The 18574-nt window shown below is 38.9% G+C and overlaps 1 protein-coding gene across 3 annotated transcripts in view; it reads right to left on the bottom strand.

Moving 5' to 3' along the window:
- Positions 1-18574, bottom strand: part of OSBPL10 (oxysterol binding protein like 10) — a 297175-nt gene that overhangs the window by 144301 nt on the left and 134300 nt on the right. For all 3 annotated transcript variants that reach the window (XM_041734080.1, XM_041734078.1, XM_041734079.1), the window contains one exon: positions 3489-3680. In XM_041734080.1, the coding sequence (XP_041590014.1) occupies positions 3489-3680 (192 nt within the window). The remainder of the gene's footprint in view (positions 1-3488; positions 3681-18574) is intronic.

The raw sequence follows: 18574 nt of genomic DNA, 5'->3' as shown, positions 1-18574 counted from the left end.
GTGTATGATGATTTTCTTCATTGCTTCAGTGGTCCTAAGTTTATCTCCCCTATACAGCTGGGTTAAAAATGCTATTCCATTTTCCTCTAGTTATTTTATAGATAAATACAGTGGAATCCAAAGTCAAGTCCTTTTTTACTCTGAAATTAATATACTTTTAAAACTGCAGAACTACTGTTGGGGATTTACCCCAAAGATTCAGATGCAGTGAAACGTCGGGACACCTGCACCCCGATGTTTCTATCAGCAATGGCCACAATAGCCAAACTGTGGAAGGAGCCTCGGTGTCCATCGAAAGATGAATGGATAAAGAAGATGTGGTTTATGTATACAATGGAATATTACTCAGCAATTAGAAACAACAAATACCCACCATTTGCTTCAACGTGGATGGAACTGGAGGGTATTATGCTGAGTGAAATAAGTCAATCGGAGAAGGACAAACAGTGTATGTTCTCATTCATTTGGGGAATATGAATAATAGTGAAAGGGAATATAAAGGAAGGGAAAAGAAATGTTGGGAAATATCAGGAAGGGAGACAGAACATAAAGACTCCTAACTCGGGGAAACGAACTAGGGGTGGTGGAAGGGGAGGAGGGCGGGTGTTGGAGGGGAATGGGTGACGGGCACTGAGGTGGCCACTTGATGGGATGAGCACTGGGTGTTTTTCTGTATGTTGGTAAATTGAACACCAATAAAAATTAATTTAAAAAAATAAAAATAAAAAAAAATAAAACTGCAGAACTTTCTAATATGAGTGAAATTTTCTCAGATTGTTCCCAAGGTGGATCTGTCCACATCATAATGACAGATGTCACCAAACAGCTATACTTCTCTAATCAGGAGTGAAGCTGAACAGGATATCTGAGAATCAGGATTTTTACCTCTTCCCTCAGAGGTGTTCAGCACCCTACAATTCTCTCAACTGCCACTGTTGACACTAACGCCTCAACAAGCTCACTTAAAATTAGATTTCAGCAAGAAAGGTCACCAGTAGACAAAAGCAACTGCCTGACGAAATACACAATTGCCCAGGGGTACAAAAATCAAATCACTATAGCTATAGAGGCATTTCACATATTTTTCATATAATGAAATTTCATGGGGAATTTCAATAATCGCCCTTCATGGGTGGAAAATAGAAAACAAAGGGATAAAGGATAAAGGAGTACATAACGTAATTGTGGGCAAAGCTGAGATCACGCTATATAAATTTTACTTACCTATACATGTAACAGAAAAAATAACCCAGAAGTAAATTTATTGAAAGCTTAAATAATGCTTATCTGAAAGGAGGTAGGACTATGGGTAATTCTGATTTTCTTCTTTAGACAATAGATATTTGCAATAGATATTTGGCATTATATACTTTATATAATTATTTTTATACACATATGCCTAAAGAACATACTTTTATTCTTTTCAAAATGACTTTTTAAAAAATGGAGGTAGAGGGATCCCTGGGTGGCGCAGCGGTTTGGCGCCTGCCTTTGGCCCAGGGCACGATCCTGGAGACCCGGGATCGAATCCCACGTCGGGCTCCCGGTGCATGGAGCCTGCTTCTCCCTCTGCCTGTGTCTCTGCCTCTCTCTCTCTCTCTCTCTCTATCATAAATAAAAAATAAAAAATAAAAAATAAAAAAAAATAAATAAATAAATAAATAAAAATTAAAAAATGGAGGTAGAAAAGATTTGGGCATTATGTTGCATCATGTGCTACTGAAAATTAAGCTAAGTCACTTCAACTTTTATTTAAGCCATGGCTCATTCAATGCAAGCACCTCTGCTTTATTTCATATATTCCAGGCTTCTTAGCATCATTTGTAAGAGTCAGTGTATTAGAGATTTGCTATAATAGAATTCTCAAAATACCATGAACTTTCAACGTGTCTTTTTTCTTTTTCCTTTTTTTTTTTTTTTTTTTTTTAGGTTGTCATCTCTAAGATACTTGCAAAAATATTCGCGGTGAGGTTTACATAAAAGCAACTCTCACGGTGTTGCGGTCAAGTTTGTTGGGTTTTTTTTAGTCCTTTTATGTTAGATAAATAATAAAGCATTTACTGGCAATGATAAATTGATAGAATATTTATGATTTCCTTGAAATACTCCAGCAAAAAAAAAAAAATGGTAGAGAGAAAACAAGAACAACAGAAAGTTGGCACTGTTGGCACTGGGTCATGGATACCATTATTTTGTTCTACTTTGGGTACAAAGTGTTTCTATAATACAGTTTAAGATGCTGTGGAAACTGAAAAATATGTACAAGTGCATAACTATTCCTCATATCATTCAGTCTATCAAGGTTAAGCTCAGAGCTAAACACCATTTTTTTCTCTTTTTAACATCAGGGTGACTATTTCAAAGGCAGCATTTAATGCCATCTCTCTACTAGGTAATACAGAGTGTGTGCATGTGAAAATCTATCAGGAAAGACAGGTCTTGCATATGTATCTTGCAGACTCGATTCAGAAGATTCCAGATTTTCTGTCCTGGGCCAGCATCAGACCAATATAGCAGGCTGACACAGCACAACTTGGCCCATGACATTTAGAAAATAAAACAAGATGCGTGCTGACTTGAGCCATAAGACCCTATGCCAGGAGGCCCATTGTGCTGCACGCCGCGGGCCAAGGCCCCCTGCTTCCCTCAGAGGATGGGCTGGTTCACCTGCAAGCCAGCTGCAGAGCCAAAAGCCTCAACGCAGGTTGGGCACCAAACACCACTATCATTTATTTCATACAGTCTATTCTTGGGAACAGTTGCAAAGGATGAGATGAACACTAAGGAAGTAGGATCCCCAAACTGATGGTTTCCCAATGTGTCAAAAGTAAAAACAAAGCATGGTCCCACAGAGGTTCATAAGGCACTCATAGCTGATAGGCTTTCAAGTGCACAGTTACAAGTGAACCTCAAATCTTCCTGGAGAGGAGGCTAAGGCCTGAGTTATTTCCAGTCTATAGATGCTGAAACCCAGATTCAAAGCTTTGAAAGACTTTGCTGCCAAACAAGAGTCTTCGGACTCTGAGGACAGTGCCCCTTCCCTACCTAGCACTCTGCTGAATGTGGTCTCTGATGGGAATGTCACGTCAAGGCAGGCACATTGCAAGTGAGGAACACAGAAAAAAGGTCTCATGCATCCTGAGTTCCGAAACCACCTCAATTACTTCCTGGCTACCCATGACTGTGTACTGTCTATCCTTTGCTATGAGCATGGTTGACTCCACTTCAACTTACACCCACATATCTGTGGGTTGGCTTGCCCGGCTTTCTGAGTCTCTCAAACACCTCATTTAACCTGAGACACAGAAACAAATTGTTTTTTCTATAACCAGGAGGCACTGCTATCATGGCTGTGTGGCTGGGAGGTTGGCTACTCGTCATCTCTCTTCATAATCAAGATGGTACAAGGGAAGGGGAAGTTGGCAGTGCAGTGGTAGTGGCCCTCAGTGCCCGGGGATGACTCAACCTAGAAGGAGAGCAAAGCCTACCTCTCTGACTTCATGAAGCTGGCCAGGATACTGACTCTTGGCTCTTCGGGCAGCTGCAGGCGACTTGTGATGCGTGATTGTGACAACACCGGGGGCCCCCGTGCTGAGGTGTCTCTGGCTACAGGGAGACGCAGGATTGGGCGTTCCATGGGGGAGCAAAGTGAGACTGCGGCTTCGGGAACTTGGAGTCGTCTAGAATAAGCAACAGTTGTCAAAACTCAGCAACCAACCTGCAGAACACAGCTAAGTGTTGGCTTCCATTTATTCTAGACCTCTTCATCTTTCCCCTTCATCTACATAGAGGAATGAAGGCATGGGGGAAGTCCAGCAACACTGCATGCCCAAATCCCACACTCATTTCAAAGAGCCAACGTCCATTAACCATGCTTCTGGTCTCATCTCCAACTGTGTCTCCTGCCCTCCTCTATTGGCCATGAAAGGCTACTGGGTCCCCGCCAGATGCCAGAGACTATTATGGATCTGTGCCTCTCCATACATTACCTCCTCTTCCTAGAATGTTCTTCCCCTCATGGCTGGCAAACTTCAACTGAACCCTAAAACTCAGCTGTTTCCTGATGTGTGAATCATCTTCTGGTTTGCCTCAGCCTCCCTGCTACTCTCGTTCCACTGCAGTGAGATTATATTCATTCTACAGCTACCTTCTTAAAAGTTTTCCAAACTCATTTGTATATCCCCAAGACCTAGCACATAATGACTAATTTATTAGATACTTAATAAACGTCTGCTGCATGACTAAAAGTCCTTAGTTATCCACCAATGAATCCCCATGTGTTAGTGTAGGGCTCTTCTTTCATCCTCAAGGAATATATAATCCAAGTAACAACTTAGTAGAAGATAAAGATGGCAACTCAACCTAGTGGAGATGAATTTTTTCAATAACTGCGATTGAGGTAACTGGGCACCCATCTGAAAAACAAAGTTAGATTCATCTCCCAGATCATAGACCTAACTGGATCAAAGACATTTTAAAAAGGGGAAAAAAGCACTGGAAGACCTGGAGCCCTGGGGCAAAGGAAAGGCCTAACAGCTCAAAATCCAAATGCCATAAAAGAAAAAAACAACAAATTTGACTACCTAAAAAAAAAAAAAAAAAAAAAAACTTCTGCACAGGAAACCACTTTATTTCTTTTTAAAGATTTTATGTATTTATTTATGAGAGACACAGAGAGAGGCATAGACACAGGCACAGAGAGGAGCAGGCTCCCCACGGAGAGCCCAATGAGGACCCCAGAATCACACCCTGAGCTGAAGGCCAGCGGCTCAACCACTGAGCAACCCAGACATTCCAGAAAACAACTTTAAAAAACCCATTCCCACAGGGGCACCTGGTTGGCTTAGAGTATGTGACTCTTGATCTTGTGGTCATGGGTTCAAGCCCCATGTTGGGTATAGAGATTACTAAATATAAATAAGTAAACAAACAAACTTTAAAAGAAAAAAGCCCACTCCCTCCACCAACAAAGCCAAACAATAAACTAGGAAAAATACTTTCAACTTGTTTCAAATGCCTCGCCATGCCACTTTATAATTAAGAATGGAAATCCTAGGAATTAATAGGAACAGCAAACTATAAAAATGGGGCAAGATAGGAACAGACAGTTAACATATAAAGTCTTTAAACCATATGAAACATGTAGAACTGTATTCATTAAATGTAAATGCTGCTTGGAAATGTATCCTTCAATACACCTGCTCCGAGCGGAAATGGCGTAGGTATCCACCATGAGCCATCACAGAAGGAAGTTTAATGGCAGAGGATGGGAAACAACTCAAAGGTCCAACAGTATGGGATACATTCAATAAATAATGGTACACCTACATAATCTGACACTACTAAGCTGAGAAAGAATGAGAAAGGTCTGTATCATTTGGTCTGGGGAAAAAAAAATCTCTACACTACAGAGTTAAGTGAGAAAAAGCAAGGTTTAGATCTGTCATATAGCATGCAAAGTTCTGCATCAAAATGTGAAAAGTATTTTTATTGTTATTTGCTTAAAATTATTTGTTTAAAGCAGAAAAATACCCTAGAAGGAGACCCACAAAACTAAAAAAGTAGCTACTTATTTGTGGAGAAGTAGAGAATGAGAGAAGAACAGAGAGGAAGGGAGACTTTTTTTCCCCTTCAACTGTCTCTTATGTTCTTTTTGAACCATGTGAACATATTACTTACCCAAAATTTGCTCAACTCTACAAAGAACTTACATTCTAAATGTTCCTATCCTTCACTTCAGCTTGAGAGAAGGCAGTTCAAGGATATGCTGACTCATACCAGCTTGTGTATTTCAGTGATCAAATATTTACTGAACACCTACTACGTGCCAAGGAGAATATCTATGTTGTGGTCTCAAGAAGAAAACAGGAGATGTACGGGACAGTCTTTCCTTATAGATGCTTATTGCTGGGAACAGAGGATACAGACAGAAGCACACATACACGAGCACACACACAGTAAGAAAGTGCAGAGCAAGGTGTTAATTCAGCAATACAGCCAGAAAATGCCAAAGAAAGAGATTCACTAGAGCTGACCTCATTGCACAGCTCTGAGAGTGAAGGATTTGAAGCCTGAGCAGGATTGAAGGAGACAGAGACAGCACCTTCAAAGCGGGTCTTAGCCTTAGGCATAGATGACAGTCAACAGTTCTAAAAGCTATTAAATGTTAATGATCTGTAATTTTCAAACTGTCAAGGGGTTGGAAGTGGGGTGTGAGGTGGGGTGGAAATCAGACCTCGATATTGTCCTGCAACATCAGAGTAGCTTGTAAAGCTTCTCTGGATTGAACTTGGATATAATTAATAGGAATACAAATAGGGGATCCCTGGGTGGCGCAGCGGTTTGGAGCCTGCCTTTGGCCCAGGGCGCGATCCTGGAGACCCGGGATCGAGTCCCACGTCGGGCTCCCGGTGCATGGAGCCTGCTTCTCCCTCTGCCTATGTCTCTGCCTTGTCTCTGCCTCTCTCTCTGTATGACTATCATAAATAAATAATATAAAAAATAGTTTAAAAAAAATAGGAATACAAATATAGTTGGAAAGCAGTGTGTTGCTTTTAAATAACCTCATATATAGACAATTGGAGAATTTTTTTGTCTAAGAATTACATATACTTTGATTACAATGAAATACAACAGGCATCTACTTTCTGCTTTAATGTTTTCACTTGGAGTGTGGAGGATGAAAGCAGCTATTTCTTTAATCCTTTAATGACAGTAAATTTGCTTAAGCAGTCAAAGCCTACTGAAATACATTTTGATTGTTTGGGAGGCTTATTCTAACCGAAGAAAAGGCAGCTTTCTCATTGAGCTTTGAAGCCACGCGTCCAAGGTTCCCTCCCCTAGCTCTACCAGGTTCTAGCGCTGTTGACTTCAGTTGAATTATTTGCTTTCTTATTAAGCATCAATTACCTAATCTTTAAAAAAGGAATAATAATATTGACCCTTAAAAGCCATTATGAAGATTAAATTAGATCGTTCACATAAAACGCTTAGCACAGTAGAAAACTGTATGGCCCAAGTTTGTTTCTTTCCTTCTATCACTTAAAACTTGATCAATGAAGGCCTTATTGATTTTTAAAATGTTAAGAAGTCACTTAGCAGTGACTGACCTCATTTTTTTTTTTTTACAGATCAAAGTGGTGATGAATCCAAAATATAATTAAATACTGGAGAATCTATATGGTCGGCCATTAAATTGAAAGATTGTAGGGGGAGAAAACATTCTAGATGCTGGGGAGAATAAGAACCCATTTGACATTAGACAGGAAGAAAACTTTGGCAAAAAGCACCTCTGCCTGGAGCAGTATCACTGTAAATGGAAATAAATCAAGAAACTCACCCAGAAGCCAAATTATTCCACTGTGAATGTCTAACTTCATGATCATTACTTGAATGGCTGTCAATTCACAAGCAATAAATTTGAGTGGAAAAACCTTTAATTTCCTATTAACTGTGGGATCCTCATGGTTTAATTCACACCAGTGCCTCCTCTCAGGGTAAATATGAACAAAAAAAGCCTGATTCTTGGTAAATTCCATAGGTCGTCAAGCTCCAGGAGAAAAAGGGAGACCAACAAACTACAACTGCTAAGAACAAGAAGGCTCTCTTTCCATGGGCAACCTGTCTAAAATTTCCAGGTTGTTTTTTTTAAATTGTGTTTAGCTATCATACACACTCATCCCTGCTACTATTTTACAACAAAACATTATCAGAGTTTGAGAAACAATATGGCAGGTTTTTATTCCAAGTATTTACTTCAGTGAGGGCAACTAGAAATGCCACAAATGCCATCTGTGAAAAATCTGGAGTTAAGGGTAACTGCTTCTCTCCGGGAATAAGATTCACCTTTTACCAGGGGTGCCTGGGTGGCTCAGTTGGTTAGGCATCTGCCTTCAGCTCAGGTCACGACCCCAGAGTCCTGGGATGGAGCCCCCCATTAGGCTCACTGCTCAGTGCAGAGGCTGCTTCTCCCTCTGCCTGCTTCTCCCCCTGCTTGTGCTCTCTCTGTCCAATACATAAATAAAATCTTTAAAAAAAAAATATTCACCCTATACCTAAGAGAATCCATCCTTGTATCTTCTATCCCATATAGCGCCTGCCTGACAAATGGGGGTGATGCCAAAGAAGAGAATGCAGTCCCAGGTGAGACAAAGTGCTGATGCTCACCCTGCCCAGACATTCGACATGCAGTCGGGTTTCACAATATTTATCAACCGCTGGTTTTTCCTACACACTTCATCAGATCCCTTAAATTCCCCCTCTTTGCAGGAAGATACACCTACATACATTTTATACTTACTGGCTAAAATGGGCATGAAGGAAAGGCATGATTGAAAAAAGGGAGAAAGCACTTGAAAGAATATCAAGGGAAATCAAACATTGAGCTGGGAGATACAGTCGAGTCTGGGAAGCTTTACGGCAGAATCACTGAACTATCCAGAAGCTGTGGGTGGGGAACAGTTAAGAGCACAGTTTCAAAAGTCAATGGTCTGAGTTCAAATCTCAGCTCCAGCACTCATGAGCTAGGTGGCCTAGTAAAGTAGCATGGCGTTTTTGCTTCTAAAATTCTACTTTTTTCCCCCACTTCTAAAATTTTAATATTATCTATCTCACTGAGTTGTTGGAAAATGAAATGAGAAGAGATAGGTAGGGCATGTGCCACATACTTAGCATGAAGTATCGTCATTATCATTCATAAATTAATAAAAATTAGGCCTTCAGGCACCAACACAGATGAAGGATTGTTTAATGGTCCCAGAGTCAAATACATGGACTGTTTTCATCAACACTACCTTAAGTAGACACAGTTTTACCACTTCCGCAATTAAAAAAAAATAAAAATAAAATAAAGAATAATCATCCTAATTACTTTTTTAAAGAAAAGCAGTTTGCTTCAGGGAAAAAGCACATTTAAAATATGATTTCACATTTGCAAAAATATGTCTGTTGTAGAAGTTAACATGCCTGTAGGTAATGTCAATGCTACATGGGTACTAAAAATAAATAATTAGTTTAAATAAGTAATAGGCAATTTCCCATTAATATTTTGTAATAAAACAAAACCTCAAATAGTAAAGATCACTTGCTGGTCCTAAGACCCTCTTAAAACATACCAGAAGTTATAATTAGGCTTGCTGCAGCTGAAATTTAAAAACTGAAAAGGGGGGATCCCTGGGTGGCGCAGCGGTTTGGCGCCTGCCTTTGGCCCAGGGCGCGATCTTGGAGACCCGGGATCGAATCCCACATCAGGCTCCCTGCATGGAGCCTGCTTCTCCCTCTGCCTGTGTCTCTGCCTCTCTCTCTCTCTCTCTCCTCTGTGTGTGTGACTTCCATGAATAAATAAAAATTTATAAAAAAAAAAAATAAAATAAAAAAAAAAAAATAAAAAAAAAAAATAAAATAAAAACTGAAAAGGAATAAGGGGGGAAATATCTTAAATATACATTTGTGGCAATCACTTCTACAGAAAGTTTTCTGATGAAAAAAAAAAATCCCTGAAAGTCAATGATTTATAACAGCATTCAAATGACATTTAATTTGAAGCATATTTTCCTCACTTCCTTGAATTCTGTCCTACTGAAGGGAAAAAAAGACACTATATTTCAAAATAGCCCACGGGAGACAAAAAACAAAACTAGTCTGGGTGTGTGTGTGTGTGTGTGTGTGTGTGTGTGTGTAAGATTTTATTTATTTATTTGAGAGAGAAAGAGCAGAAATGGGAGGAGCAAGAGAGGGAAAAGCAGGGTCCCCACTGAGCAGGGAACCTAATTCATGTAGGGCTGGATCCCAGGACCTTAGGATCCTGATCTGAACGAAGGCAGACACTTAACAAATCTGATCAACTAAAATCTTTCATTACATTCCTTTCTCTTCCCCCAGAAAAGAAAAAATCAATGTAGTATTTTCCTAAATATGTGAAAGCTAAGCATAAGAATTGGGATTTATTCCTTTTCTTTCAGAAGTAAGCATACTTCTATCAACAAAAAGGAAAAGCATCAGTTTTTAAAATATTACAATTGAGGACCTTAAAATCATTCAGAATTTGATTTTCCCGTTACTCAACATCCAATGAAAATGTATAGTATTTTTTTAAGTTTTTTTTTTTAATTTTTATTTATTTACGATAGTCACAGAGAGAGAGAGAGAGAGAGGCAGAGACACAGGCAGAGGGAGAAGCAGGCTCCATGCACCGGGAGCCCCACGTGGGATTCGATCCCGGGTCTCCAGGATCGCGCCCTGGGCCAAAGGCAGGCGCTAAACCACTGCACCACCCAGGGATCCCCTAGTGTTATTTTTTTTAAGTAGGCTCCACACTCAACATGGAGCTTGAACTCATGATCCTAAGATCAAAAGTCACGTGCTCTACTGATTGAGCCAGCCAGCAGCCCTCAAAATTTATGGTGTTTAATCTATTCCACTATTTTGCTTCACAGCTGTATGTGGACCTTTGCATTTGCTTTGCTTTTGGCTTTTTAATATTCTGTTATCCTAAGCTTGCATTAATCAGATCCAAAGTAGAAATAAAAGGTTTTAAAACTGAGACATTTCCCAACTTCATTCCCATGACTAATTTTTTAAAAATTATACTTCGCTTGCTCTACTTTTCCAAATTCTTGCCTTCTTGCAGAAATAAAAGTTTCAGCTTTCAGTTACAAAATCTACTAGGGAAGTCTAGGGAATTTCTTCCATTTTCATCTGCAAATCCTTAATATATCATAAATATTTCCCTCTAATTTTATATCAATACCCCCTTTTAAAGCATATTTGTGTATGCACTTTGTGTATGTGTATAGCACATACACAAATATGTGCCAAAGTGTGCAAAGGGAAAAGAATGGTTTTCCCCAGAGAGGCAGTCTCTAGCCTGCTTCTGATCATGCCCATGTGAACCTGAGATTATACCTACAAATGGCAGATCTTTGAAAAACAGTGCAAACAAATGCATGTAATTCCATTTCCCGCAAGTAAAGGACAAGAAAACTTGACATTCTTCAGTTTGCCTTGTCTCCCAACATTTTCAGCCCCCAAATAAATTCTCTAACAGCTAATCTAACCACTCCAGAATCCCTAACCATGCTCTGGCCCAGCCTCCAGCTAGATCAACCTTGCAGGTCTCAGGTACTTGGCCCCTTATCACATACTGCCCTCCCCGCCCCCCACACAAAATTCCCCAGCTCTCACTACCTTCCTGATCTAGGCAGTTAAGTGCAACTTCAAGACATTCCAACCACCTCCCCTCCTTTCACCCACCATCCACATCCTATATTTGGGAATTTGCAATTCAAGGGCCAAGTCTCCTTTTGGATGCTTTCTGCTAAAAGCATGAAGATTCTCTCCACTGACCAAGCCCAATTCTCATCTTTTCTCATGCTGTGAAACTATAGAATTTTAGAACTAGGGGGAAAAAAAAAACCCTCAGTCTAGTCTTCTCTTTTGATAGACCTAAAAACATCATTAAAAAGATAAAATTATAAGTATCATTCAAAATTCAACTAAAAAAGTCTGATTCAAGGCTAAGCCTCTCCAGGTGGCCCTTCTCAATTACATGAGGATCTAGTTATTTAAATCGCGTTTCACACACAGTTTGACATTAAAATAATTGATAAAATAATTGATAAAAAGAAAGCAGATATCTCTTACACATTCCTACTTCTTATCCAACACTTCAATTCACTAACCTATCATTATAAAAATATACACACAACACTGCATTGAAAGCAGGATAAATGTGTACTATATTCTCTTGGAATTACAGATCCTCAAAGAAAATAATTTTATTTTATATATGTTGTTTGCAAATAACATGAAACCAAGATCTTTTAATCCCAGATTGCCATTTTAATTTAAAAAAAATCTGAAAACAAGGACTAGAAAGAAGTTGCCTTAACTTAGTTACATACCAAAAATGAGAGTACCCACAATACTTAAAGATGTTTAGTTTCATTGCTTTTAATTTTAGAAATAAGTATTCCAATCTTATCACTGTTTAACATAGTATTGGTGACACTAGCCGACAAGAAAGAAAGAAAGAAAGAAAGAAAGAAAGAAAGAAAGAAAGAAAGAAAGAAAAAGAAAGAGGAGGTAGGAAGATAGGAAAGGAAGGAACAGGGACACCTGTGGCTCAGGTCATGATCCCGGGGTCTGGGAATCGAATCCTGCATCAAGCTCTCTGAGAGGAGCCTGCTTCTCCCTCTGCCTGTCTCTGCCTCTCTCTCTGTGTCTCTCATGAATGAATACATAAAATCTTAAAAAAAAAAAAAAAAGGAAAGGAACAAAAATGTAACTGGCCCTAGATGTGATTTTACAAAAAAGGAAAAAAAAAAAAAAACCTATTGACTACAGCAAAGTTGTCAGATGAACTTAGAGAAGTCCCTAACATTCTTCTGCATCAATAATAACCAAATGAGAAATATAATAGGAAATAAGACATTCATAATAGCAAAAAAAAATCTATAATGTATAGATATTAATCCAATAAGGAACACATAAGACCTTTACAGAAGTTTTTAAATCTATTAAAAGAAATCGGTAAGAATCAAGAAAACAGAGATAACACATACCAGATTAATGAATAAGACTTAATATTATAAAGAAGTCTCATCTCCCGAATTTTTATATAATTATTCTAATAAAAATCCAGTAGGAATTTTTGAACAAATCAACAAGTTCCTTATTTTTAAGATTTTATTTATTTACTTGAGAGAGAGAGAGATAGTGTGAGAGAGAGAGAGAGAGAAAGAGACACCATTAATGGGAAGGAGAGGGAGAAGCAGGCTCTCTGGCTAAGCAGGGGACCCAACACGGGGCTCGATCCCAGGACCATGACCTGAGCCAAAGGCAGATGCTTAACCAGCTAGCCACCCAGGTGCCCCATAAATCAACAAATTTATTCTAATATATAAACAGAAGAATAAAGGTTTGTGAGGGGCCAAATTAATTTTGAAAAGGGAGAATCATCTTACCAGATATAAATATTAAATGACAAAGCCACAATGCTTAATGATTATAGGGTATTCGTGTAGAAACCATTAAGCTTAAAGCTGGAAAAGACGGCATATATTAAAAAGATATGAAACGTGGTATACTACAGAAGCAGCATAATAAACCAGTAAAGGGAAGAAATGAGATGGGGAAAGCAAATATAGCTGACTCTGTAACCTTGTATATGTAACATATATGTAAGCAGCATATACAAAGGTAAAAACTGAAATGTAAATAGTAGAACTACAAAACTAATGAAAGAAAATGTGGGAGAGGATCTACATAACTCTGAATGTAGAAAAGCTTTTCTTACAAGACCAAAAGTACGAAGCACAAGTTGAACATTTGATGGATTGGACTACATTATAAGGGTTTCTCTTCAACAAGGATATTTTATTATTTTTTTAAGATTTTATTCATTTTTTCATGAGAGACACAGAGAGAGAGAGAGAGAGAGAGAGAGGGAGACAGAGCCACAGGCAGAGGGAGAAGCAGGCTCCATGCAGGGAGTCTGTTGCAGGACTCGATCTCAGGATTCCAGGATCACACCCTGGGCCACAGTCAGGTGCTAAACTGCTGAGCCACCCAGGGATCCCCAACAAGGATATTTTAGACAAAATCAACAAATGTATGGGGACTGGGAGAAGACATATTAACATCTAGAACGTAAGAGGAGTTCCTACAAATAAAAACCAGAATACACTATAAAAATCGACAAAGGATAAGAATAGTCAACACACAGAAGAAGAAAGATGAATGGCTAACAAATAGATCAAGGAATCAGAAATACAAATTAAAATAACTAGATTTTACTCCCACCAGATTTGCCAAAATTAAAGAGTAAAATACTACCATGGAATGGCAAGGATATAAAGATACCGGATTATCGTGCATTGCTAGTGGGAAAGCAGACTGGTGGAGCCATTTTAGTGGCCGTATAACAGAATTTAATGAAAATATATGCACATTCCTGATGATCCTGAAGCTTTCTATTGGGCAGGTACACAACAAACATGCTCACGGTCACATGTATATACAAGTATATATTCAAGGATGTTCACTTTTATGAGGGTAGGGAGTCTGAGGCAATGTAAGATTTCAAATAAATAAAATGTAGACTGTACATACAATAAATAGGCATGCATGGGTTAGAAGTAATGATGTAGAGATAGGACCAGTCACATCCATAAAATGTACTGTTGAGTTAGAAAAGTTTAAGAAGGATAAGATTTGCAGAACACCACAACTTACACAAATTCAAAACACATATAGACAAACAAAGACCGATGCATATCCAAGGAATCAATACTATGAAGATGAAGGGGACGGGAGCAGGGAGAAGAAGGAAGACAATTATAAGAATTCTTAAAAGTTTCTTTTTTAATAAAAGGCCTTCTTCAGACTCATAAATTTGCCATAATCCAAGAATAATGGTAACGGCTTAATTATATTTATAATAGTAAATATCATGTAAATGTGAACAATGTGCCATAAACTGTATTAATATATACACACTTTAAATCATGGAACCGTGTTTATAATCTCATAAAGTAGGTACTGTAATTTCCATTTCACAGATGAGGAAAATGAGGCACAGAGAGGATTATATCATTCCCCAAGTCACGCAGCTTAATAAATCTAATAAATCCCGCGGCAGGGATTCAAATACAGGCCAGCTGGTCCCCAAGGCCATGCTCTTGGCCATGACGCTGCACCCAGTCAGCAGAGGTGATTTCACCCAGTCTCTTCAACTCCAGTCCAAAACAACAAAACATTTTACAGAACACTGTGGCTGATAGCTCAGTTGGCATTTTGGAGAAAAAAAAATGACTTTTTAATTTTAAAGTCCCATAGAGCATACCAATTCTCAAATACTTAAATACACTGATTAAGCCTAAACTACATGAAGCTGATGAGGGAGCAGAAGGTTACCTGAAGACAAAGCACAAGCTGACACCCTGCAAACCACCTCCCCCAACTCCTGGATGGGATATGTGTGAGATTCTTCCAGAAAGCTCCCAACTGTCTTAACATTATGCTTTACTTGAGGGCAAAAAAAACCCTTAACTTGACAATGGCAAGGCCTCCAGAATCTTGTAGGGTCCTCTTTAACATATGAAAGTTTTTTTGAAAGCCTCCCTTTTTCCTTACCCCCACCCTCCCAAGTATATAGTCAGCCATGCCTCACAACCCCAGTGCAGCAGCTCTTTCAGCCCATGGGTCCTATTCTCCATGCTCTAATAAAACCACTTTTTTTGCACCAAAGACATCTCAACAATTCTTTCTTGGCCGTCGGCTCCAGACCCTATCCTAACAAACCTCACCTACATTCCAAAACTACATCAAAGCTAATACTTCAAAATTTTTAAATGTTTAATTACCCATAATAATAAGGCCCATGTTTGATGGATAGTACATCTATAGGTGTCAAAGATAAGATGAAGTCCCCCAATTCTCATAGCATTCAATGTGTTTTATCCACACATCTCCCTCCATGTCCTACTGTCTCCTCTAGCCTGTGACAGCCCCCAGGGCCAGTGCCTGTGACTAACCAGCCTCTGTGTATCCAATGAAAACTGATCCAGGGCCTCACCTTGCAAATATTGTGAATGCAATAAAGACAGAGAACAATGAATCCCCACAAACCTCACTTTCAGCAGCTGGTTAAACCACTGCTCTTTCCCTGAAAACCTAATTTTAAAAATACCAACAATGATTCACTATCTCCTCTCCTTTTCCAAGAGGAAGAGTCTGGAAAAGATACACCACACACAATTTTACATAAAAACAAAATGTCCAAAAAGAAACCTGGCACAATATCAACCAACACACATTATTCAAAGAATTCTGTAGTATTTCTTGGGCATCTACTATGTGCCAGGCACCACTCTAGGCAATAAAGATATAACAATAAACAAAAAGACAAAATATTCCTGCCTTTAGGGAAGTGGCATTCTGGTGAGGCAAAGAGACTAAAATAAATAAATTGGGAAAATAGAAACTGTTTTAGATAATACATATAATACTATAAAGCAGGAATAATATATATCAATATAAAGCAGACATAGAGAAAGATGGGAAGGCTCTCCAGTTTTACATAAGTGGCAAGAAAAACCCTCATGAGAGGGTGATATCTGATTCAGAGACCTGAATGACGCCAAGAAGTGAACTATGCTGACATCTGGGGAATAGGTTTCCAGGTAGTAACTCAACAGGTGCAAGGGCCCTGGGGTGGAAGTCTACTTGACATGTTTGAGCCAGGAGGAAAGCATGGCCAGGGTGGAAATGAGCAAGGCATAAAGCAGAAGGAATTGAGGTCGGAGAAATAACATACTGGAAAGATGTGCTCCTGAAATTAGAAACTACAGACAACTGCCAGGCAAGCCAGAGTACCTGGTATTACTTGGGGCTAATTCAGATACTCAGGATGATGAGCCAATTTGAACAATGGGTTCCAATAAGCTTCCTACCTCTAGGCCATGTTCAGGTATTAAATTATTATTTGCATTCAATTTACATATGTCTACATAACATGTATCATCTCTATTGGATAATTTTCGTGGTAAAATTGTATTACTACTGCCCTGAAGATGGGCATTTCATGATTTATTCTATTCTCTATTTCTTCTCACGGCTCAGTATAATCGACCCAGAAGATATTTTATGCCAGAAATGAATCACAGAACAAAAGGAGACCACATGCCAAGGAATTCTATAAACGATCGCTCCATAACGAGGGGAGAAAAGGGCTCTTATGTTTAAACTTCTGTCACCTACCAGTGGGTCAAACCAGCCATGGGGATGAAAAGTCCAATGCAATTCTAAAACAGAACATTTCAAGAAGCAAATTTGATTCTCTTACGATCAATAACTAATCTCTGACAGAAGCGCTCCTATCTATTTAGAAGAGATCATTATCTCCTTCCCAAATGCTCGGGCACAAAAACTTGAGGCTCACAAGAGCTCCTACTTGTGTCTCAAAATGCTTCACACTAAAAAAACTAAAGCACGTCAACATGCCTCAAGTGCATGCAAAATCCTCCTGGATCTGCGCAATAAATCCCACTAATTACTTATTCCGAGCTCGGTATTACTGGTGACGTGGAGATAGAAATGCAAGATTAGCTAATAACTCAGGGAATCAGTAAATAGCCCTCTACTAACCCATGGAAGGGGGGGGAGGGTGACAGCCACAGGAGGTTGCAGAAACCTTATAAAGCCTATGCATCAATTAGGAAGTTTCTGAAAATACTTTATTTGACCAGAATCTTAGAAGCTATTAGTATTTTTCTGTACTTTTTATATGTATGTAACACACCCCACACAGGTGTACCATACACCTGGCATAACCCCTCTCTGATTTTCCCTAAGGCACTTCTTGCCAAAACAGAAATAAACCACAAGGATACAGTTCACAAGCTTATGCTAATACTGTGCTAGGCTTATTTTTAAACACGAAAGAATTTAGATTTTGTTTTGGATTTTTAGGAATCCAGACAAAAGACTTCACAAGTATACAGAGCCAACAGAAAAAAAACTATTATTTTTTTTTTTTGGCTTACAATTACTTTCTGGATCATAAAGGAAAGAACCTGATTCACTCTTTTAAAAGAAAGATAAAGCAAGCCCAAGTTGGCATCATTTGCCCCCTAAGACAGCAAACCAAGACTTAATTATCCTATCCTGGGAACGTGACCTTTTCAAAATCAATCTGAAATTTCCTGATCGGCTTGAGTGAGGTAATCTGTATAATAAAAACCCTGCATGAAAAAAAAAAAAAAAAACCCTGCATGGCCTAAAACAGTCCTTTTCTTTCTTTTGCTAGTATCTCTCTGCTCCACCCTCCTTCCTGTAAAAATCTTCTGGTTTGTACAATTCCTTGGAGCTCCCCTCTACTTGCTTGATGGGATGCTGCTTGGTTCATGAATCTCTTAATAAAAATCAATTAGATCTTCAAATTAACAGGTTGAGTTTTCTTAACAACTCTCAGATTTCTCAATTTTTACCAAAGAATTTACAACAGGGAATCATTAGAAGTATAAATGGTTGAAGAACTAGGCTCCCATCATTTCGATCACTGAATTTTACATAACCTGGCCTATCAAATGAGTTATCTGGCAAAGCTGGAAAGCCCACTGGACGTCCACTGGTGTCAATAATTTCCATGCAGAAAGTATATGGAGGGAGTCATTAGAGACCATTCAAAAAGGCTTAGATCATACTGTATGTGAGGATATTTGCACTGCCCAATCTTAGGGTATCAGGTAGCAAAGTTAGAAAAGCTGTAGATGCTCTCAATGTCCTCAATTTAACCAACTAGTTAGGTTTCCCACTGTTCTTCATTCCTTTCATAAACACTACTGACATGCACACAGGGTACTGACTTCTCATGGCTTGTAGTCTCTCGGGTTATGCTTGCATACTTGTACCTCGACCAGCTGAGCCGAGTATCTACAAAGAGCCAACTGTATTCAGTCCCTACTCTGTTTATGCTGGTGTGCTTATTATTTTCACTGCATAATCTAATAATAAGCTGATAAAATATAAACATAAAAATGACTGTCTTTAAGAAACTAGGCTGCATGACCCAAAA

Source organism: Vulpes lagopus, chromosome 19, assembly GCF_018345385.1.
Source record: "Vulpes lagopus strain Blue_001 chromosome 19, ASM1834538v1, whole genome shotgun sequence".
NCBI classification, from domain to species: domain Eukaryota; kingdom Metazoa; phylum Chordata; class Mammalia; order Carnivora; family Canidae; genus Vulpes; species Vulpes lagopus.
This window is presented reverse-complemented; position numbering and strand designations above follow the sequence as displayed.